This window comes from Telopea speciosissima, chromosome 1, assembly GCF_018873765.1.
Source record: "Telopea speciosissima isolate NSW1024214 ecotype Mountain lineage chromosome 1, Tspe_v1, whole genome shotgun sequence".
Taxonomy (NCBI): Eukaryota; Viridiplantae; Streptophyta; class Magnoliopsida; order Proteales; family Proteaceae; genus Telopea; species Telopea speciosissima.
In genome coordinates, this window is record NC_057916.1 from 32,833,723 (window position 1) to 32,858,512 (window position 24,790).

The following is a 24,790-nucleotide window of genomic DNA, read 5'->3' on the forward strand; positions in this document are numbered from 1 at the left end:
GTCCTAGAAATAGGAGCGTTACCAAAACCAGCCCCATGACCACGACCACCACTACCACCATACGGCATTACCTATCTCACTATAGGCCCCACGGATAGGTGTAAAAGAAGCCAAGGCTGAATTATCAACTAGGGTGGAATCACAAGAATTCTCATGAGATACTCGTAGAACGCGTGAAAAAGTGTCCGAAAGCGAGGCTACCTTATCACAAGTTCACAACCGAGAATCTGAGAACGAACCGAATCAAACTCCTTCCCAATACCACCCAAAAATCCCATGACCGTGAGCTGCTCTCGCCGATTTTACATCTGTTGCACATCAAAAGTGATAGGAAGTAGAGAATTCAGCTCCTCTTACATCCTCTTGAAGTCAGCAAAATATTGGATTAAAGGGCAATCCTTTCGATCAGCCCTATAAAACTCCTGAAACAATATGAGAAAGGTTGTTCTGTCCTGAATACAGAAATTCAGATATTCGCATAGCTCCTTAACAGTATCAATATGGGTCACCAAGTCAACAATTTGATTCTCCATGGAATTCAGCATTAGTCCCAAAATACGTGCATCAATGGTATCCCATGACGCATCATCAGCAGGTTTAGTCTTCGTCAAGTGATCTTGTTGGTCACGACTAGTCAATAACAACTTAACAATTTTCTTCCATTGTTGAAAGTTGGCTAGCCCTTCTAACTTCTTTTTAGTAATATGGTTAGAGAATGAAGAGAGAACCTCAATAACTACATTCTTGGTTGCTCAGTCATTTTTCACACACACAAAAAATAGAGTGAAATTGCAATACGTACCAATATCGATTTCTCCAAAAAACCTGACAAAAATCGATTTCTCCAAAAACCGATTCCAAAACCTTGACAAAAATCGATTCCAAAACCCTGACAAGTTGGTGTCGATCTTTGAATCTGAAACTTCAACTGCAATCTTCACTCCATAAATCAATCACCATAAAAAGAGAGACGTAGTTCTTAATTTGAAACATGAACTAGTCTCTAAACAGTCCCAAAACACAGCACAGGGTGTTGCACTCCTTCAAACGAAAGACGAAAGAAACCGCAAAAGTAATCTGAGATGATCAATCAATAATGATTGAAACCTTGAAAGTAGGGTTGTAAATGGATAACCGAAAATCCGAATTCGATCTACATCCGTATCCATGTAGGGACATCCATATTCGGTTAGAGATATCTAGAAAAAAAAAACCCGTATACTCTGATAAAAATCCGTCTGGAAAAAAATCCATATACTTAATAATAAAAAATTAAGTAAATAATGATCTTGAGGGTTTTTTAAGATTCAATAGGCTCTAGAATATGACGAAAAGAGAATCATAATCTAAGAGATATGGATCGAGAGTGATCCGCCATAGTTGTCAAGGCGTCGCCAAGGCACCACCAAGGCGTCCCAGCCGTTTTGTTGGGGTCTAGGCGACAACCACCTTATTGCAAGGCGCCTTGCACTGGTTTTATTGGTCCTTATTTATGCGAGCGTTTTTTAAGATTCAATAGATTCTAGAATATGAGGAAAAGAGAATCATGATCTAAGAGATATGGATTGAGAGCAAATTGTATCTGCCATAGTTGTCAAGGCGTCGCCAAGGCGGTTTTGTTGGGGCCTAGGCAACAGCCGCCTTATTGCAAGGCGCCTTGCACCGGTTTTTATTGGTTCTTATTTATGCAGGCCTAGGTGACAACCACCTTATTGCAAGGCGCCTTGCACTAGTTTTTATTGGTCCTTATTTATGTTAAATATCATTTAAGTAAATGTTTTTATCATTTACTTACGATATTATTCATAAATAAGCAAATACCCCCTATTTGAATCCAATAAAAATAGTTAAAAGATCAAATTCCCAAAGGATAAAAAGTTAACCCCCCAGTTTAAGAACAAAAATGGATTTTCGACAGTAGGTGAAATTTTCAACTTTCAAATGCTGGGGTTTTTCTCAAATCTAAAAATTCTATAAATCTTAATATGGTAAAATATTGCTAAAAACCAAAAATGCGGTAAAATATTCATTTGTTTTGATATATAAAAAAATATTTTCATTCGAAGCGATTTTGACAGCATTTGTGCAGACCAAATAAGGTTTGACCGGAACATAACTTCTTTAATATAAATCAGATTTAAGCAATTTTGGATTTGTTCGAAAGTTGGTTTTGTGCTCTAACTAATACAAAAAGTCTCATGTAAAAAAAAAATCATTTGACTAGTCAATCTTCTTAGAGAACAAGAACATCTCTCTAAATCGAGAGCAATTTAATTACTTATAGATAAGATCATAATTTCCAAGAACAGTATAAACCAAATGTGAGACTAGTATAAACCAAATGTATGTTTTGATAGTTTCAAACTTCCAATAGCTTGCTTCTTCAATTCTGTTGTCTTCTAGTTCTATGCTGATTTTTTATGACTTGAAGAGGCTTAATATTGATTTTTGATGACTTGATGTGGCATAATGTTATTTTTGATGACTTGATGTGGCTTAATGTTCATTTTTTATAACTTGAGGTGATTTAATGTTGATTTTTGATTACTTGAGGAGGCTTAATGTTGATTTTTTATGATATAAGGTATATATTAAAGCATACTAAAATATTGTACCATACTAAATAATGTTAGAAAAGGGGGAAAATAAAAAATAACACTTGAGGGTTCCTTGGTCGCCTAGGCGGGCGCCTTGTCGCCTAAGCGCTTAGGCACCTTTTCACTGCCTTCCCGCCTTGACAACTATGGTATCTGCTGGAACTCTGGAAGGAGGAAGGTCCAGGTTACACAAGGCAGAGATGTAAATGGATGGTCAAAAATCCGAATTCGATCCGCATCCGAATCCATCCGAATCTGTTTAGAGTTATCCGTATTCGGCCAAGGAATATCCGGATCCGATCACATCCAATCCGTATCCGAGCCGAATCCAATCCGTTTACAGGCCTTCTTGAAAGAGAGGAGAACAAGATACTAGGAAAGTTGCAGCAGTGCCTAAGGATCTTGCTCCGGTACCATGTAAATAATAGGAGAAGAGAAAAAGAGAAGAAAGAGAACAAAGAGAATCAAGTTATGTGTAACCTTTGGGAGTTGCAACTTACAATGTTGAAACTCCCACTCCATTCAATATATAATAGCTAAGAGCAACAAAGGACATAACCAGAAAATAAGAAAAGGGAAAATAAAAGACAATTCCTAAACTATTTTTAACCATCTCGGTATTAGAGCTAGCTAGCGCTAATACCGAGACTTACATAGTCTCGATTTACATTATTGACATGCAAATTCAGAAAAGTGAGGGAGGTCTTAATTTTTGACTAAAAAGTGAGGGTTCTATAAGTAATTTTCCCAATGAGAAATATACACCTCTCATGGTTAAGTCGTCCAACTGTTAAGTTTCAATGGGCAGAAAAATTCAAATGCTTGGGCTGGGCTGTCCATTGACCATTCAACAGTTCTAGGACTACACTCCCCGGACTGGGATGGACCAGTTAGGCTTGTTGACAGTCTGAGCAGTGTAACCACCCAGTCAAATAGCCAGTGAAAACACTGCCATAATAACAACTAACAAGATCAATAGACACCAAATATAGCATATGCTCATGATTATGATGAACTGCACAGATATTTCACTTACGTGGCCACATTTCTCTCAAGTTGCAAGTTAAATAAATAAAGTAACCGTGCAAGGCTCCACTTAACATCTTGGAAAGATGGCAATGATACATCCAACTGCAGAGGTGTAGGTTTGTTGATAGAATTAGATATACAGGCAAATGGCGAGTTTGTTGCCTCAAAAGCTCGCGACAAATAGGGAAGCAAGCATTGGACCATCTTCATAAATGCATGGATGGGAGTTAACAAATTCTGTCTGAACAAGAGATATGATGATATAGATCCTATAAGGAGTTCAGCTCCGGAATACTGCACACACTGCCGAATAACAAGAGAGAAGCCATCAGTTAATATGAACTACTAAAAAAAAGGATGAAATATTACTTGTGGTTCTAGTGAAATGATATAAATAAAAATAAAAAAAAATTTCTTCTTTTTAATAGATGATAAAGTTATTAAGAAATAAGGGCATACCAAGAATATACAGTTGAGGGTAATCAAAAACCAGAGAAAGCCACAGGAGAGAAGAAGAAAACAGCAAACTTAAATTTCACCATTAACTACCCAGTGCACCTGATGCAGTTCCAAAGTTCACTCCAAAGTACATGCACTGGAGGAAGAACCAGACCTGAAGTCCCATACGGTTCAGCACTTTGGTCCAAGTTTTTGGACCAGTTTTTGGTCTTAAACTGCATAATATCAAGGTGACGCCTAGGCATCCAGGCTCCTTGGTCACCTTGGGCGCCTAGGCGGGTGCCTTGCTGCCTTGTTGGTGTCGCCTTTATTTTTGGACCCTCTCCAATGCCTTGCCGCCAACTGAACCCACGGTTCAGGCTTTGGTTCAGTTGCTTTAGTCTATCCGTGGGGTTTTTTTTTTTTTTTTTTTTGGGTGAATAAAAATCTATTACCAAAGCCCGAGGGGGGCAAGGTAAAAAAGGGGGGGAAAGAAATAGACCCCAAACCCAGCTAAGGGGGGGGGGGTATGGGACCACAAAAGAGCAATATCTAAGCCCCAGCAGACAACAATATGCCTGTTCCTTGGGGAATCCAAAAAGGTCTTAAGCGGTAAAATGCTAATCATAGAGGAGACATCCGAAAAGATGGCTTTCCAAATCAAGTCAAAGGAACGAGAGTTGGAGGTCCATCTCCTAAGGTTCCTCTCCATCCCAATGTGGTAAAGGGCAGCGCCAAACACAAGCTTGCCAATAGTGTCGCAGATAGAGCAACCAGGGTAAGTCATGATCAGCCAGAGCCACTCTCGAGCGAAAGGGAGGGGTCTCCTGTTGCGAGGCCAAAAAAAACGAGAGGGCTTTTTTCCAGATGGTAGAGGAAAGCAAAGAAGAGGTGGTCAATGTCTTCGGAACCACTCCAACAGAAGATACAAGAAGGGGGGACAGGGATTCTTCGGTAGACGAGGAAGGCTTGGGTTGGAAGGAAAAGGGTAAGGGTTCTCCAGGCCAGGAAGCTATGGCGAGGGATGTGACCTCAGAACCAAACAATCTTGTGCCAAAGGACAGTGGGGGCTTGGTTCCTAACAAGGTTCCAGGCAGAACTAAAGCTAAAAAGGCCGTTTGTGGAGGGGAGTCAAATAACCTTGCCCGCAAGAGCTGCGGGGGGGAGGAGGGAGGGAAGGGGGGACAGATCTGGGATAGGATGAGGGGGAGGGGGGATGGGGGGTCTAAGATCCAAGCGAGATGATGGTGGAAAGGGGGGCTGACTTGGGAATGCCAGAGGAGCAGATTGCTCTGGCCCCAAAGTAGTTATAGAGGACTCCATTGGGGTGCCAGTGGTCAAGCCAGAGAGAGGTGGAAGACCCATCAACAATAGTACAGGAAGTGGCTCTAAGCGCCAAGGAACGAAGGAGGAGGATCTTACGCCAGACCCAGGAGGAATCCGAAGGGAGGGAGACGGTCCAAATGGAGTAATTTTTAGGAGATGGGAGTAAACCCAATGAACCCAAATGGAGTCATGTTTGGAAGATATTTTCCAAATAAGCTTTAGGATTCCCGCAGTATTGGAGTCATTGATACGGCGAATGCCAAGGCCTCCTTCAGATTTGTGAAAGCAGATGGATTTCCAGCTGAGAGGATAAGGGAATTTGGAGAGTTCCTTCCCTTTCTAGAGGAAAGCACAAAATAGGGTTTCCATTGCTTTGATAGTGGCTTTATGAAGGCCAAATATTCCACACCAATAAATGTAGGAAGATTGGAGGACCGATCTAATGCATTCAAGCCTACCCGCGTAGGAAAGAAGTCTGCCTTTCCAGAGCTGAAGACGCCTGTGGATATTGTGAAGCATGGGGGTGCAATGGTGACTGGAGAGCCTAGCAGGGATAAGGGGAAGGCCCAGGTATTTCACTGGGAGGGAGCCTAAGGAGAAGCCCGTAAGGCGGAGGAGGGTGTCCTTGGAGAAGCCCGTGAGGTTTGTTTTAAGTTGTACTTCTTTTTACTTTCTTGTTTCTAGAAGGCTAGACATGTGTCTTTAATTCTAGCCCTTTGTTAATTTCTTCTAGACAGTATCTGTTACAACCTCTTATCTTGAAAGCTCAAGTTGTTAAGGGCAACAACAATATATATCAGCACACAACACCCCTCAGCATGTGCAGGCTCACACACATACACACACACACACACACAAAACTCCGCACATGACACCATCACATGGTGGCACTATCATGTGGCACCGAGGGGTACAAGATGTAGGGGCACAAAAATACACCATACCAACCCCTCAAATTTACTAGTTACTAGGGATTGAATACCCAACATCTTCTGATGCCATTTTACAACCGATTATCTCAAAAGCTCGAGCTGTTGGGTAGGGTTACAACAATGTATATCAACATACAACAACAGTTTCTATTTCTGAAGTCTCTATTTTAAGAGAACATTGGTTGTAAGGAACCCCTCCACACATGGGATGATCCCTATTATTTTATTTTCTTAAAGTTAAAAATAAGAGAAGGTGCAGCCCTCCTCCCCCACGACTTTGATATTCAATACAGCCTATGCTGGTAATTTCTATGAGATGCAATAGCAGCCTTGGTGGGATGCCAAGATGAACTTGTGAGATGCTGGTCAAGTTATAGGTAAGGGACCTAGTTCATATCCTTCTTCCTTGTTCATTGAAGGACAGATCTCTACCTCCTGTTCATCCTGTGCAACTCAGTTTTCAGTTCTGTTTTGTCACCTGAAGTTACCATTGCTGTTCACTATTAACTTCTTTCCCAGTTTCAGATCAGGTTCTAGCGCTGGTTTAGCAAACAACTCCTTCCATCAATTTGAAGTTATGTTGGAAATTCATTGCTAATCCCTATGTGCTGTTACAGCAAGGCTTCCATCCATACTTTCTATTTTCTGCATGTTACTAATTCTGATTCACTTATTATCTCTGTCATCCGTAATTACTAAGCCTGTTCTATGTTTCTATTTTGGTTTCACTTGCTATTCCTTGGTTTTAGTTGCTATTTTTCTGTAACTGCAATATCTGAGTTTCTAATTTCAACTACCTGCTATTTCAGTAACTCTTGATTTTTCCAGATCCAACCGTTGTATTAGTTTAAAACTTTATTGAGATATCCCTCACCCCATCTAGACCAATTGACCTATACTTGCACCAAATCTGATCCTTGTTAGATTGGTTACTAATTTTCTCCAGTTTTGGCCCTAATTCCTTGCTTTTGGTTCTAGATATTTTATTGGTTTTCATACCCCAGCTTTTGGGTGATTATATAGCCATTAGCAGCAAAAATCCACCCATCATAACAAGTCACTAAGGACAAGAGTAACTTACAATTCCTCAAAAACCACTACATAGCAAAACCGAAATCCCCCACCCACTCAACTCCCCTACAGAAAACCAGAACCATTTCTTCACACTTTTTTTCCCAGCAAAAAATCAATACAATCACCTGAGATGCAAATTCAAGTGGATTATGTTCTAGTGTCTGTATCTGAGTTTTCATATAAGAAACACAAATAAAAAATAAATTTTGAATAATGTGCTAACCAATAATCGCACAAAATGGCATTAAGGTCTTCCATAGACATGTTAGGACTATTGACATGGGTTGCTTAAGAAAGTTCGTTGTTTTAGTACATAGAAAATAAAAGAGAAACAAGTGAACAGAAAAGTCCATGTAAGGGCTAAGGAATGTCCATATATATAACATAAGTGTCTCTCATATGGTCTCATGGATCAAGAACAAGGATCAGATTGGTCCCCCACCATAACTAATGCAGTTTGAGATGACTCACCCAAATTGATAACAGGATGAGACGGTTTGATGTGGATTGATGACGATAGAGATGCATTTTAACAGAATCTCCCAATTCAAGGCTCATGACCATCCCATTGTGTGTTTCATTCAGGTCAGGCCATTTCCAGTACAGGTAGGGCTATTAAGAATTTAAGATGACTCATTGAATCCTTGAAATCATGGTCTCCTAAACAAGCATCAGTTATCTTAGTAATTTTTTAAGAGTAGGTATTATGTCATTCTTTCTTTGTTCCTATTTCCTTCTGGGAGCGTGTGGTGTCTGGTGGTAAAGGAAACATGGGCTTATGGCCATAATAACTTGCCATCTGTTTCATTTTCAACAGATCAGAACCGACAACAAGATAAAACATTGCATGCATCAAAACACAGCTTGATTAGATGTTTTAACCATTGGATTCCTGCATCATCTGATGATTTCAAGCAGCTAGAAGGTTGACTCCATATAAACTTTATTCATATTCCCTAGATATAAACCATTTCTTTTTTAGTTTTTAGTCATTAATTTCAGATTCTACATACTGGAAGTCATAATAAAGTACTCATCCCCCCCCCCTCCTTTTGTTCTAGTTCAAGATCACTAATATATTACCTTCACTAAATGAACTTAGACATATTGCTACATCAAATCATTAACCTTATCAGACAGAGATAAAAACTTTCATTTGCGAGTCCATCATTAATTAATGCTCCAATTTCTTGAACTGATATGTTGGATAAGTAAGAATATCAGTGATGTATTATAAAATTGTTGATGTTAATAAATTTATATGAAAAACTAGTGTACAAACTTGTAACCAAAAGAGGATATAATACAAAGTCTGCAAAATCTGTTTAAATGGAGAAATAATAAAATCCAACTCATGTTCTTATATGTAAAAGCAGTATGCATAAATAGATATCCATACAGGATGCCTCAATTTAGAACTCTTGATTGTTGCAAGTGTCTTTCCTTCTTTCCTCTCCCTTTGTGTACTACCTTCGAGGTCCTTTTTAAAGAACCTGAAATCCAAAGAAGTTGACGATGTAGGAGTACCTAACTTAGCCCATATTCTTTGAGAACTGGACTCCTGTTTCCCTGGAAAAAATTAGCCATTCAATAAAATGATTTGGAAGAATGAAAAGAAAAGTCATAACTTATCCTCTTGTGATTGACTAGGCCAGGGCAGCATTAAATGCCCGCAGAAAAAAATATTTTGAGAAAAGATGGGGTCATAGGGAAGTAGTATATTGATGTTGTAAGGGAAAAAAAAGGCAACCTTGTATTAAGGAGGGTGTCTCAGAACCCAAAGTTCTAAGATAACCCAGTATCCAAACTAATATTAACAAGTGCAATTTTAGTAGAAATAGGAGCAGCAAAAAGCAAGACTAGGATGGCAGCTGGTTGGAATTGGTATGGGTTTTGCCTAACACAAGCTCGACAAACTTCCCCAAGCATCAAGTAGGAGGACAAGATTCAGAGAAACAAGGCAGCACATAATTTGGAGAAAATCGATGAAAATGACACTACGATTTTAAAAAGAAAATAGAAGAGAGGAAAGATAGGCATAAATGCTTAGAGCACTTCACAAAATTTATACAACATAACCTCAACACAACCAAAGCCACCATGAGCTCACCAAATGGAACTTGAACCTCCCTCCTCTATTTTTTCCTTTGGGGGGTGTGTACCCATTTAATCGACCTCATTTCCGCCATCCTAAAGGGCAAAGAAATTGAAAATGCTGTACATGGGATTCCAGCAGGCTGAATGAAGTGGAGAGGCAAATATGGAGTGTTCTGATGGGTGCATGCCATTAAAATTGAAGGGGAGAATTTTTAAGGCAACAATAACACTAAACGCATTTTGGGGAATACCGTTTGAAAGCTTAAGAAACAGCAAACAGAGAAATTGAATAAACCTGAGTTAAAGAAATTGAGATGGATGAGTCACAAGAATTAAAAGAATAGAATTAGGGAATGGAAAAAAGAACAAGTACTTATGAATTAATGAAAGAGATGGTCCTAGACAGTGGAATGACAAAACAAGATGCATGTAGTCAACACCAAGTAATTTGGAGAAGGCTTCTTCGAGCTGAATAAAGAGGGACTTTATAAAGAAGAACCAGAAAGGAAACAGCATTGGGCTTGGAACAGCCTAAGAATCGTTAAAATGTGTTAGTACTTAGTATAAATAATAAAAGGAAAAAGAAGAAAAGAGGAGACGAGAGAAGAAGAATAATGTGGCTGCAATCCTTGGGGAGTACAACCGTTAGGTTAGAACTGTGAAAACCATAGTAAATTTAAACTTTGGAACTTGTGTGATTGCAGGTTCCAATTCTGTGTCCATGGTTGCTTCGATGCTATGGGCTACAACTGTCGAGGACGTAGATCAATCCCTCGACACACCTATGGAGGATTCCAGGGAGTCTTCCCAACTTGCCCTTCTGGAGTCAGAGGACCCTGATGGAACCCCGCACCAAAGCTACCTGTGTCGGATCTACTGGCTGGACAGCATGCAGAACCTCTCCATCAATTAAAGCTATTGTAAGTATGAATTGCTAGTATTTTATAACGTACTGTATTGACCAATTAGAGTTTATAGGGGCAATTTAGTCATTTATCTCTATGGGACCCACGTCCCCAGTGGGGAATCCTATTTCCAGTAGTTACCCGTACTTGGATTACCCCTGATGTCATATGACATCATTTTATATTTAAAAGAACCTAATTAGATACGAAATTCTAATAAAAATCAGATTTTAGAAGTACTTTAGAAAAAACAGATTTTTGCCTAAACTAAACAAACAGCCCCTTAACTTAACCACTATATATATTGTTGAAGTATTGTTCATGTGACACTGTTCACGTGAACAGTGATTTGGTTGATATGTGTATCTTCTATTTTCCTAGTCCTAGTTGGAGTCCTAGTTTCTAATTATGTTAAGTCCTAATTCTACTGTGAGTTGTTAGTCTTAGTTTCAGTTTGAGTTGTTAGTTCTAGTTCTTTTCCTATTGTAACTTGGAATCCTATCATGATTAGGAATTCCTAATCTGATTAAGAGTTCCCCTTTCTATTGTAATTTGAGATCATAAACACAAGCATTATGAGGGAGACTGATAAGAAAAACAGTTCTCTCCTCTTCCTCATCTTCTTCTCTTTCTCTTTTCTTCTCTCTAGAGTTACTGGTTACAGGTCCTAGGTTTTCTACATGGTATCAGAGCTGTTGTAACCAGTGATTGATTCTCTCCAAGATCTGCAATTTTGAGAGTCGTTTCAAGGTTCTCCGATTTATGGAGAAACCCTAGTTCATAGAAAGAAAAGAAGAACTAGGGTTTCCTGCTTGTTTCATCCTTGTAATTTTATTTTTTTGGAAATCATAGGGTTATACATTGAAGGCTTGTGGTTTCCAGTTTTGGAAAATTTTCTGCAGTTTTGTTGCTGTTTTTTCCTTTCAATGAAGGTTGGAGATCATCATCTGCTGCCTCTGTTTGAGAGTCGTGATCTACATTGAAGATCAATTCTTCCCCTTTGAGGAGATTAAAAGCTGCATCGATTCTTTCTTTTTTTCCAGATTCAATCTGAATTTTTTTCATTGAAGATACAGGATCTGTTTATTGCAGATCTGTTTCTGATTGGAGACTTATTTATCTGCTGGCCAGCCAATATGAAGATCGATGAACGCAAGTTTTTTGAAGATTATTCTGCCTTATCAAGAATCGATTCTTCCCTCTAGAAGATCGACTTCTGCAGATCATCTCAAGTTGCTGATCATGGTTGTTCAGATTTAAAGTTTTTTTTCAGTTTGTGGAGATCGATTCTGGTCATCATTCTACAGATCAGATTTTTTATCTTCGATTGCAGAAATCGATGGTGCCTCTCTTTATTTTTTGAAGCCCTTCCTTGGCCTACGATCCTATAAAGTCCTTCCCTGGTATCAATCAACCTCAAGGAGGAGATGCTGTTTCTGCCTCTGGTTCTACATCTCCGGCTGCCGCTGCTATGGCTCTGGTATTTCCTGGCTTGAAGGATTGGTTGATGGCTACTACTGATGATTTGGTTTCAAGGGTTGATTCTTGTTGGCTTCGATTCCCTCAACACTTACTACTTTGGTTACCGCCCCCAATCTTACTGCCGTGGTGTTCAAGCCTCTGTTACAGCAAAGTGTTTGGGTTTGCCTTGGGTGTTATGTCGTGGAGAAGAAGGGTACTTCAGCATAATGACAAGTATGCCCATATTCACTATGAGTAGAGTCCTATTCACCCTCTTATGGTATTAAATTTACGTAGTTAACCACTAGTCCTTCAGTTATTTGGTTTCCCCTTTACTGTTTGGTTAATTACAACTATGCCATCCCTTTTTAACTGTGCTATTTACAATTCTGCCATCTTCCCTTATCCTCCCTTGTCCTTATTTTACTTTTCATTCACAGTTTACCCTTTTGCCTAGTTGGGTTTATAATTGGATTTCAATTTAATTGCAATTCTGCCATTCCCCAACCAATAAATGTTAATTCCCTTCATGTCCCCTTGCTTCATTATTTTCCAATAACCCCTTGAAAATTCTGGTTATTTACCAGATTGCCACTCTCCATAGCCATTATTTTACTTATTGCATCCCATTGCTTTTTGTTTACCAAAAAGGCCCTTGCAAAATTCTGGAACTGCCATACATTCCCCTATTTGACTACCCAATTGACCCTTGAAAATTCTGGTTTATTACCAGTTTACCCTTTGGCTTGGATTGTATTTAAAAATAGATTTCCACCGAATTACAGCCATGCCATCCTTTTTTTTTCCCAACACCGTTCCCTTTTAATAATTCTAATTCCCTTCATATCCCATACCTTTGGCATATACCCATAACTACTTTGGACGATAATGGTATTCTCTAATTTGCCATTTCTTCCTTTTTCATTACCCTTAGCACCTCTTGGAAAATTTTGGAATATTATGTTTTTGCCCTATCTCTTACATCATCTCTGTTATGTCCACGTGTACTACATGTGAGGGGGGGATTATGTACAATACACCTGCAGACATTGCAGAACGCAAAACTTGCAAGAACATTGGTGCAAAACATAGAAGATCAGTTTTCTCCACCATTGCCATTGGGTATCCTTCGTTTTTGGGTTGAGTTTGCCGTAAGGGAGAGATTGAAGTATTGAAGAATATTGAAGATATTGGTTGTTGCCTATTTGAGGACTTTCAGTTGGGTTGATACAGTGTTTTTCCGCTGCCTAATTCAGCTCATTTCCGCTACTTGTTGCTCTAGTTATTTAACTTCAAGATTTTATGTCATTATGACAATCTGAGATTCATCACTGGTTAGCTATTGAAGATCGTTAAAAGCTGCCTTTTTTTGGAAGAAATTCTAGTCCCGGTTTGTTGATCATGCCTGTCCAGGTTTTGAAGATCAATTATTTCAAGTTCTTGAAGGTTTATTTGGGAGCTACATTCATCTATCAAGCTGGATTCTGCTGCAACTTAGTTTCTTCTCATTTGTTCAAGTTGGGCATTAATACCTTGTATGCGCCAACTTGAGGGGGAGTGTTTGTATTATTATGGAGTTCTTTTTTTTTCCTTTTAGTTCAAGCTGGATCTTCTTTCTTTACTTATTTGTATAATCCAGCTTGAAGGGGAGTGTTGAAGTACTGTTCATGTGACACTGTTCATGTGAACAGTGATTTGGTTGATATGTGTATCTTCTATTTTCCTAGTCCTAGTTTCTAATTATGTTAAGTCCTAATTCTACTGTGAGTTGTTAGTCTTAGTTTCAGTTTGAGTTGTTAGTTCTAGTTCTTTTTCTATTGTAACTTGGAATCCTATCATGATTAGGAATTCCTAATCTGATTAGGAGTTCCCCTTTCTATTGTAATTTGAGATTATAAATACAAGCATTATGAGGGAGACTGATAAGAAAAACAGTTCTCTCCTCTTCCTCATCTTCTTCTCTTTCTCTTTTCTTCTCTCTAGAGTTACTGGTTACAGGTCCTAGGTTTTCTACATATATAAAACCAAACTTCAGTATGCACACATCCTAAGCTAAAGGAATCAAAAATCGATCCAGCTCTTAGAACCTTAGAGAAGAGAGAAGAAGGGAAACAGAGGGCTTTACATAGGTCTTTGATTCTACATCTGAAATTGAAGTCTTGGAGTTCAATTGGACACTTTGCTACATAGCTCAAGGCTGTCTACATACTAAATTCACTGTTGTACTCAGGTAGGCCCTAATTCCTCTCATTCCCATCTTGTTCTTCTTCAATTTCAGTCCTAAACCAAATTCTGCCATTAAAGCTTTATTAACCAAATTCTGCCTATTTAAACCCTGTTTTGGACCAATTAATGGTTCAGGTATGGCTGTGACCTAAATTTCCATCTTATGAACTCAACCCCTAACTGAATTGCTCAATTGACAAACCCTAAAATAGTTAATTTGGGATTAATTGTTAAACCCCCAAAATTGAGATTAGTTTTTAAAATTAAACAATTAAATTGGACTGACCCACCTTCGAATAGGGTTAGAATACAAAATTGGGGCCATGCATGCCAAGATCTGGGGGTTACAAGCAAAACCTCCAATTCTGACTTTTGAATCGGATGCAGTTGCAGGTATTGAACCGGTCGACCGTACGGTCTAGCCCCTGAATCCGGTTCAGCCATTTTGGACCGAAATGCCCCCTAATACTTTAGTTTGACCTTGGCTTGTTTCCTGACCCTAATAATTGATATTTTCTGTTGTTTTAGGACTGTTTTTGCCTGTTCTTGACTGTTCTTGTCTAGGTTGCTGGAGTTGTACTACCCTAGGCTAGTCAATCACATCAGGTAAGGGAATTTGACTTAATTTCTGCGCATTTATTGCCTTAATTATTTCTTGTTCAGTATGCCATGTCATGCATCATTAATACTACTCAGATCATGTAGTTTATTAGCTTTATATTCTTCGCACTAGACTGCATGTGAATTAGGTTGCATTGGCATACTGCATTGCATTGATATTTACTTAATATTGTACAATTGATGATAATGGTGCACTGTTTACTTTACAATTGATCTATACATGTACCATCATGAAAGACTGCATTGGGTTAGGCTGCTTCATTACCCGGTAATACGTCCCTTACCAACAAGGGAAGAGGTGTTGGATAACCCGTGGTAGGTCCAAAGGGTAAATTCCGGAATGCCATTCACTGTCCCATGTTAGTGTGTGTACTCCGCTGTGGGAACAAACAGTAGGGTTAGTCACTGGGGGTCCGTTAGCGTCAGATGTATGATGCCAGGGCTGTCGGGTCTCCACCGTAGTAGAATGCTTTCGCTCGGGTGACCGACGTCTGGTTATGTGTTTCCAGGACCGAGGCTAGTATTCTATTACAGTAGTACTTATACCTCATATGACTTAGTATCCATGTTAGGAACATGCTTGATTAGGACATTCAACATGGATTGTTGCGTTATGTTTGCATACATTTCCTTACTGGGCTCAGTGGAGCTCACCCCCGTGGATATCCCTATTTTTCAGATGATACTGCTCTTTCTGGTGCTTCGGTGGGAGTCTCCTCTGCACAGAACTCCCCTTCAGTTTATGGAGTTAACACTCCTCTAGCGGTGGAGCACGATGCTTCGTGCTCGTGCGACGACCGCGCATTCTCCTGAGCGACTGCTAGATCAGGCTTCTTCCCCCCCTTTTTTTGTTATACACTTTTGTATAGTTACTGTAGATAAGTCTTTTGTTTTACTTTACTGCTTATGGAACAAACACTGAAACTCAGTTCTTTATATATATATATATATATATATATATCACAGTTCATCTTTAGTCTTCTTTTATTACTGCCTTATTTATATATTTAATTGCTTCCACTGCATTTAATTCTGTATTTGTGGATATGATTGTGAATCGAGTACAGCACTTGCGATCCTGGTGGTTTGGTTGGATGTCAAAGACATCCAGTCAGACTTGGCCCTTATAAACCGGGCCGGGGTGTGACAAGAACTCCCCACATCAATTCAATATATAATAGATAACAATGGCAACAAGAAAAAGATAACCAAAAGCCCCAAAATACGTTCGATAAGTAGATCCCCAGTGGTTGTAAGGGTTGTCCAAAATCATTGAAGCAACTGGCCGAGCCTCACCATGACGACTATCAGCTGGGCCGGTCGAGAAGTAGTTAGATAGGCCGATGCCACCCATCTACCCCAATCCCTTTCCGTTCATTTTTCTGTTCTCTTTCTCGCCTCCGAAACAATCATAAAGTCATGAAACGTTACCTTATTCCCTAGTTTCCATCTCTTTATGACCAGAAAAACATACCATTCTCAGAATTAGCGCTAGCGCTGATCCCTAGAATACATCTCGTAACACTCCCCCTTAAGTTGGAGCATTGATGTTAATCATGCCCAGCTTGTTACAAATATAGTCAATCCTCCCAATTCCTAGAGACTTGGTAAACACATCTGCAAGTTGTTCTCCTATGCGAACATGTTGTGGAGAAATAAGTCTTTGTTGCAGCTTCTCTCGAACAAAGTAGCAATCAACTTCAATGTGCATTGTTCTCTCATGGAACATTGGATTTGAAGCAATATGGACAGCAACTTGATTATCACAGCACAACTGCATTGGAGACATATCAACAAACCCAAGTTCAGCCAACAACTTTTTCACCCACATCAATTCACATGTAACATGTGCCATAGCTCGATACTCTAACTCTGCACTTACCTAGCCACAACTGTCTGTTTCTTACTCTTCCATGACACAAGATTTCCAACCACAAAAGTACAATAATCAGAAGTTGATCTCCTATCAATGGGAGATCCAACCCAATCAGCGTCCGAAAATCCTTCCACACATCTATGATCATGGTAGTACAACAGACCACGACCTAGAGCCTTCTTGAGAATATTGCAAAATCCGAATGACAGCATCCCAATGAAATGTGCTAGGAGAGGACAGAAACTGACTCACAACACTGACTGGAAAAGCAATGTCAGGCCGAGTAACAGTCAAATACTTCAACTTTCCAACAAGCCTCCGCTATTTCTTAGGATCACCTAGAACATCACCACCATCAGCAATATACATTTGGTTTATACTGTTCCTAGGCGCCCAGGCGGTTTTGTTGGGGCCTAGGCGACCTCCGCCTTATGGCACGGCACCTTGTACTGTTTTTTATTGGTATCGAACCCGTTATTGGCCCTTATTTATGTCAAATATCATTTAAGTAAATGAATCATTTACTTAAGATATTATTCATAAATAAGCAAATACCCCCTATTTGAATCCAATAAAAATAGTTAAAAAATAAAATTCCAAAAGGATAAAAAAGTCAACGCCCCCAGTTCAAGAACAAAAACTAGATTTTCGATGGTAGGTAAAATTTTCAACTTTCTATTGCTGGGTTTTTTCTCAAATAAAAAAATTCTATAAATCTTAATATGGTAAAACATTGCTAAAAACCAAAAGTGCGGTAAAATATTCATTTGTTTTGATATCTAAAAAAATATTTTTTTCATTCAGAGCGATTTTGACAGCATTCACGCATACAAAATAAGGTTTGACCGGAACATAACTTCTTCAATATAAATCAGGTTTAAGCAATTTTGGATTTGTTGAAAGCTGGTTTTGTGCTCTACCTAAACTAAAAGTCTCATGTAAAAATAAAATCATCTGACTAGTCAAACTTCTTAGAGAACAAGAACATTTCTCTAAATCAAGAACAATTTAATTACTTATAGATAATTAATATTTTCTAAGAATAGTATAAACCAAATGTATGTTTGATTGATTCAAACTTCCAATAGCTTGCTTCTTCAGTTCTGTTGTCTTCTAGTTCAACATTGATTTTTGATGACTTGATGTGGCTTAATATTGACTTTTGATGACTTGATGTGACTTAATGTGGCTCAATGTGGCTCAATGTTGATTTTTGATGACTTGAGAAGGCTTAATGTTGATTTTTGATGATATAAGGTATATATTGTAGCATATTAAAATATTGTGCCATACTAAATAATGTTAGAAAAGGGGGAAATAAAAAAAGTAACACTTGGGGCACCTTGATCGCCTAGGTGGACACCTTGTCGCCTAAGCGCTTGACGCCTCAAACGCCTAGGTCGCTTGCCGCCAACTATGTCGGATCTTAACATACTCGTCTTTGTGAGCAAATTAAAACATATTTCGCTAAGAAACATAGTTGTCATGGCGCGCCAGGCGACGCCATGGCGCTCTGGCCTTGGAGAGGCTGCATGGCGACCTACGCCCGTGCGACCCTCTTTGATTTCTTCTTCCGACTCTCTTTCCCTCTTCGATTTCTTCTTCCTGTCTTCGATTTCTTCTTCCCTCTTCGATTTCTTCTTTCCCTCTTCAATTTCTTTCGATTTCTTCTTCGATTTCTTCTTGTCTTCTTTCCCTCTTCGATTTCTTTGATTTCTTCTTTCCCTCTTCGATTTCTTCTTCGATTTCTGAATTTTCTTCTTAAAACTTGAGAAACAATAGAGAAAAAATAAAACATGGCTTAGTATACATCTATTAACACATTAAAATAGAGAAAAAACATAAAAATCAAAACATATTTCCGCTAAGAAAGCTAAATACCTTTACTTGACTGAGCCACTTCAACACCCAAAAAATATTTTAAAAACCTTCCTAGATCCTTCGTTTAAAATTTGTGTTGTAAGTGCACCTTCAACTGCTTGATGCCTTCAACATCATCACCTATGATCACAATATCATCCACATATACTACAAGAAATATTCTGCCTATCTTGGAATGATGATAAAATACCGAATGATCACTTTCACAACGCAACAATCCAAACTTAAGAACAACATCATTGAACCTACCAAACCACGCCCGAGGAGACTACTTCAAACCATATAAAGACCTTGAGCTTGCACACCAGACCAGACTCCCCCTAAGCAACAAACCTAGGAGGTTGCTCCATGTAGACTTCCTCATGGAGATCACTATGGAGGGAGGCATTCTTCACATCCGACTAGTATAACGGCCAATGATGAAAAGCTGCAAGAGAGATCAAAATACAAACAGAAGCAAGTTTGGCAACAGGAGAAAAAGCATCTAAATAATCAACGCCATAAACCTAAGTATAGCCCTTTCCTACCAAACGAGCCTTTAATCGAGCAAGAGAATCATCAAGGTTCACCTTAACAACATACACCCACCGACAACCAACAGCAGACTTAGCCGCAGGTAACGGAACAGGATCCCAAGTTTGATTATCCTCCAAAGCCGATAATTCCTCCTTGTTGACCCGTGACCCAAACGCGGATACACTAGAGTGTCCAGGTTCATTATGCACATGTTGCACATGTGATTATTTGCTAGGATTTTATTTCCATTCTTGTAATAATCTTTGATTATAAATAAAGTATGGTGGCCTCTGTCTCTTGACAAGCCAATCTATTCTCTCATCTCAACTTGGTATCAAAACAAATTCTCTTTTCTTTTTTCTTTTTTACAAAAAGGGTACTTGCCGCCTCCACCGCCGAGGCTTTGACCTCTTGGTTCAACATGGTTGACTGAACATGTGATCATGCATGTCGCACCATGCTAACCATCCCTGACCATTGACCACCATACACCTCCATTAACCACTGCCCCACTGCCGCCATGGTGTTGCTTGTCGCTGCCACCCCTGCAGCCTATGTCACCCTCATCTAGGGCATCTTTTTTTGCACCGCCCTTGTCGGCCACCACCTGCTGGCCTCCTTTTCTTGTACCGCCAGCCACTGCCGAACTCTCCAGGGGTCACCCCTGATATTGCCGCCACTTGCTAGCCCTCCCAGGGCTTTGTTTGCCTTTGCCGGACCTTACAAGATCCTTCCCTGCCCGTGTCTTCCTGCTAGGCTCTTCAATTGCCCCTGCTGGTGTCTCTAAGCTCTCTATAAGCTCTGCCAACCCTGCCAGTGCCTTGCTGGACCACTATCGGTTCTCCCAGTCTTCTCTAAGCAACCTGTTGGCCCTCCCAGCCACTGCTGCTGACTGCACAGCAATATTTTTTCTTGTTGCTGACTTCCTTGCTGGCTGCCTTGGTGATTATTGGCCTCTCTCCAGCCTTTTTTGTGCCACTGCTGCTTCTCCCTTATAGTGAGTTCTATCTCCTTCAACTATAGTGTTTTTGGTTGGTTTTAATGGGGGATTCTATTACATCTACTGTTGCTGGGAGTGGTGATCTAAGTCACCCTGTTGCTCCTCAACAACGTCCTACTCTACAACCTGGCTCCATTAAGTTGAATGGATCGAATTACTTAGCATGGTCTCATGTCTACCTCCTTACCATCGGTGGAAATCATTTTTTGGGCTATATGAATGGTGATACCCCTATGCCCACTGACTCTCTAGCCAAGGACAATTGGTTAGCTAATGACGTCTTGATCATGTCATTCTTGTTGAACTCCATGGAATCCTCCATTAGTTCCACATTTGTCCTTCTCAACTCAGCCAAGGAGTTATGGGATGCTGTAAAGAATACTTATGGACAAGCTAGCAATTATGCCCAAATCTATGAAATCCGTCGTCAAGCTCAAGAAACTAAATAGAAGGATCTCTTTGTGTCTGCCTATTATTCTGCCTTGATGACTTTATGGCAACAATTGGATTTCTATCATCTTGTTACCATGACCAGCCCTACTGATGCTGCCACGTTTGCAAAGGAACGTGAAATGGAACAAGTCTATGCTTTCCTCACTGGCCTTAATCCAGAGTATGATCAGATAAGGATTCAAGTTCTCAACAGGATTACTTTTCCTACTCTACTTAAAGCCTACAATATGATTCAACATGAGGATCACCGTCGTTCTATCATGATGCCTTCTACTACACCTCCTCGGTCTACTCTTGTTACTACACCACCGACCTCTTTACCCATGGAGGGTGCTGGAACGGTCAATAAACCTGGTTCTCTACTCGTGCCCTAGTGCAATGTGACTACTATGGCCGCCCCCATCCCACTAGGGAGACCTGCTGGAAATTATATGGCCGTCCTAAGGGGGCGGAAAAAGGAGGAAAGGTGGGTTCTACTGGTTCTACTCATCCTCAGGCTCAGGCTCAGGCTCACCTACCTAAAACTCCGAAAGTCGTTACTGGTACTTCGTCTATGTCTACAGAACAACTTAGGCACCAGCTCCAGCGTATGGTAACTCAGCTTGGTTCTACCTCTTCTACCATGGCTTCCTCATCATCCCCTACTTCCCATCTAGCCCACTCAGGTTTTCTTGCGTCCTCTCAAACTAGTTCTTCATGGCTTATTGATTCAGGAGCCTCGGACTATACGACCAGCTCCTCGGACTTGTTTGCCTCTTCTTTTTTTTTGGGTGAATAGCAAAATTCATTACCAAAGAGAAGAAGAAAACAACTGCCCTAGAAAAAGGGGAAGAAAAAAGAATAAAAGACAACAAAAGACCAAGCCTCAAACAGAGGAGGTAGAGGCTCGAAGAGAGATAAAAGAGATACCCCAGGAAGCAACAATGATCCTATTCCTTGGGGTGTCGGTACAAATAGATGGGGCAGCCAAAGAGAGCTTGACTTTAATTTCAAAAGAAATGGAATCACAAATCTGGGCCAAAGTCCTGGAGTTGGAAGTCCTTTTACTAATATTACGCTCCATCCAAATATGATTGATAGCCGCACAAAAAGCCAACTTGCCAACTGAGTCGCAAAGAGTAGAACCGGCAAAAGTCATATCAACCCAAATCCGTTCTCTATTGAAAGAGAGAATTCTCCTACTTCTAGGCCAGCATTTTGAGAGGTTGATTATAAATAAAGTGTGGTGGCCTCTATCTCTTGACAAGCCAATCTATTCTCCTATTCTCTCCTATTCTCTCTTCTCAACTCTCCTCCATAGTTGTCCTCCAGCCAAAACTAGACAATGCCTCTATAACAGACTTAGGAATAGAATGAGATGCAATAGTGGAAAGATAGGAATGAAAAGAGGAAGACAAACTAGAGTAAAACATAAAATTGGTCAAAGGATATTGAGTACAGCTCCTAACACCCTCACGAAAAACAATAGAAAAATCAAAATCAGAAGAAGGAATACTTATCTCGGGATTAAGATCAGGAGACGAAAGCGATAAGGTGGGTGCTATATTGACATGAGAATGACGAAAGAAAGTAAACCAAATAGGTGGTGGAGGCGATGGTGCTGGTGGAGGAGAAGGTGTAGCACCTTACGGAACCTATGGAACAGAATGTTGTACAGCGATCATCTAATTCAGACAAAACAAAGGAGTCATCATTATAAGACGTGGACTCAAAGAAAAAGACATTGGTGGTGACAAATATTTTTGTAAGACCGGAGAATAACACTAATACCCTTTTTGGGTACACAAATATCCCAGGAAAATACACTTGATTGTCTTAGGATCCAACTTCGATAAACCTGGACAATTATCACAAATAAAACAAACACACCCAAAAATGCATAGAGGTAAAGCAAATTGGGATTCAGATGGAAAAAGGAAATAATGAGGAATATCAACCATTTAACACAGAAGAAGGCATGCGATTAATAAGAAAGCATGCACTCAAAACAACATCAGCCCAAAAAATCTTTGAGACTTTCATTTCAAAAAAAAAGGGAACGAGTAACTTCCATCAAATGTCTATTCTTCCGTTCAGGCACATTGTTTTGTTGTGGGGTGTTTGAACAAGAAGACTAGTGAATCATACCAAGTTCAACCATAGAAGAAGAGAAGGGAGCCAAAAAATATTCTTTGGCATTGTCACTGCGCAAAGCATGAATAGACATATTAAACTGGGTCTGAATTTCAATAACAAATGCACAAAAAATAGAAAATGATTCAGAACAATTTTTCATTAAATAAAGCCATGTGACTCTTGAATAGTCATCAACAAATGTAACAAAATATATGTATCCCAATTTTGATGCAACAGGAAAAGGACCCCATACATCAAAATGTACTAAAGCAAAAGGGTGCGCAGACCATTTATTGACTCTAGGGGAATAGCTCACACAGTGGAGCTTTCCAAACTGACACGGCTCACAATCTAAACTAGAAAGAGAACTAAAACAAGAATCTAACTTTTTCAAGCTCAGTAATGACGGGTATCCCAAATGACAGTGAACTTGATGTGGAGACAAAACACTGGAGCATGAAACCGATGGAGAGTCCTAACCCCCCTTTTTCACGCCCCCTACCAATCATCTTCTTCGTCTTAAGATCCTTAAAAACATAAGAGTCAAGATAAAAGGTTACTGAACAATTGTAAGTGTTAGTGAGTTTACTAATAGATAATAAATTAAACGAAAAATCAGGTAAATGAAGAACAGAAGATAAGGACAACGAAAAATTGGGACGAACAGTATCGGTGCCATTAACATTTGCTAAAGAGTCATCGGCTAATATAAACATTAGAGGCAGAAGGACGAAAAGAAGAGAAATAACCTGAAACTCCAGACATATCGGATGCACCTGAATCAATGATCCAGGGACGAGAAGAAGATAGACATGCAATGACATTACCTGTCTGGATAAAAGTAGCAGTGGAGGATGTCGAAGGCTGAGAGAGCTGAAATTGTGTAAATCGTGCATAACCCTCATCAAACATCTTCACCACCTTACCCTTAGATAATGGAGCAGAAGGCTCTGTACTTGTAGCAAAGTTGGCAAACTGTTGTTGAGGTGGATTGCCATGAAGTTTCCAACAAAAACGTTGGATATGACCTGGTCGACCGCAATGGTGACAAGTCTTCACAGAAACCAAATTCATCTAAATTACCTTGTAGACCAAAATTGAGAACCTTTCCCAAGCCACTTCCATTCCCACGACCGCGAGCTCCACCATTACTAGATCCACTGTTATTCCCATGATTAGAAGTTGTTAGGGCTGAACTATCAACAGTAACAAGTGTAGGATCATGAGAATTCTCACGGGATACTCGAAGAACCCGTGAAAAAGTATTTGCAAGGGAGGCTATCTTATCACCACTAAGAATGTTGGATCAAACAGAGTCATACTCCTTACCAAGGCCTCCCAAAAATCCCATAACCGTGAGCTGCTCTCACTGAGTCTGCATCTGGTTCACATCAGATATGATAGGAAGTAAAGCATTCAATTCTCCATACATCCTCTTGAAGTCAGCAAAATACTAGGTCAACGGACGACCCTTTTTATCTGCAAGATAGAACTCCTGTGATAATTCATAAATTCGAGAAAGATTGTTTTGACCTAAATATAGCACATTCAGGTATTCCCATAACTCCTTAACAGTGTCAATATGAGTGACTAAATCGACAAATTGATTATCCATATAATTCAGCATCTGTCCCAAAATGCGTGCATCCACGGTGTCCCACGATGCATCATCAGCAAGCTTAGTCTGTGTCAAGTGCTTTTGTTGATCACGACCAGTCAACACTAACCGAACTATCTTCTTCCATTGCTGAAAATTATTGACACCTTCCAACTTCTTTTCTGTGATCCAGTTAGAGGAAAAAGATAGAACCTCAGCCACTACAACCTTTGTATCATTATTTGGATTAGCCATTGAATCCAAAAATAACTCACCAGAAATTCTTCACCAAAAAATCGATCTCAATCAATCTATATCAAGAACTCTACTCCAACCAGGATCAATTCAAGAGAAATCGATCTCCAAACAACCAACAAAAAGTCGATCACCAAAAAGATAGCCGACCACAAATCAATTCAGTAAACAAATTCCCAATAACCAAAAAAATGATGAGAGAAGAACCCAGAAAGAATCGAAAATCTGAAACTTGTACCCAAAGCAATTTGAAACCTGAATCGATGTTGAATCACCAACCACCAAAAGAAGAGACTTAGTTCTTTCGTTTAATCATGAACTAGTCTCTAAAAATATCCAAAACACAGCATAGGATGTTGCACCCCTTCAACCTGAAACCTTGAAAAGTCGC

General features: G+C 39.7%; 1 protein-coding gene across 5 annotated transcripts in view; it reads right to left on the reverse strand.

Annotated features, from left to right (window-relative positions):
• The window catches only part of LOC122669976 (putative ion channel POLLUX-like 2), a 162,851-nt gene that overhangs the window by 121,196 nt on the left and 16,865 nt on the right, over positions 1-24,790 (reverse strand). For 2 of the 5 annotated variants that reach the window (XM_043866932.1, XM_043866903.1), the window contains exons 3-5: positions 8,796-8,965; positions 7,052-7,054; positions 3,634-3,929 (exon numbers count right to left, since the gene is read on the reverse strand). In XM_043866932.1, the coding sequence (XP_043722867.1) occupies positions 3,634-3,929; positions 7,052-7,054; positions 8,796-8,965 (469 nt within the window). Of the gene's footprint in view, positions 1-3,633; positions 3,933-7,051; positions 7,055-8,795; positions 8,966-24,790 lie in introns of all 5 variants that reach the window. The other 3 variants (XM_043866924.1, XM_043866918.1, XM_043866909.1) reach the window with 3 other exon arrangements.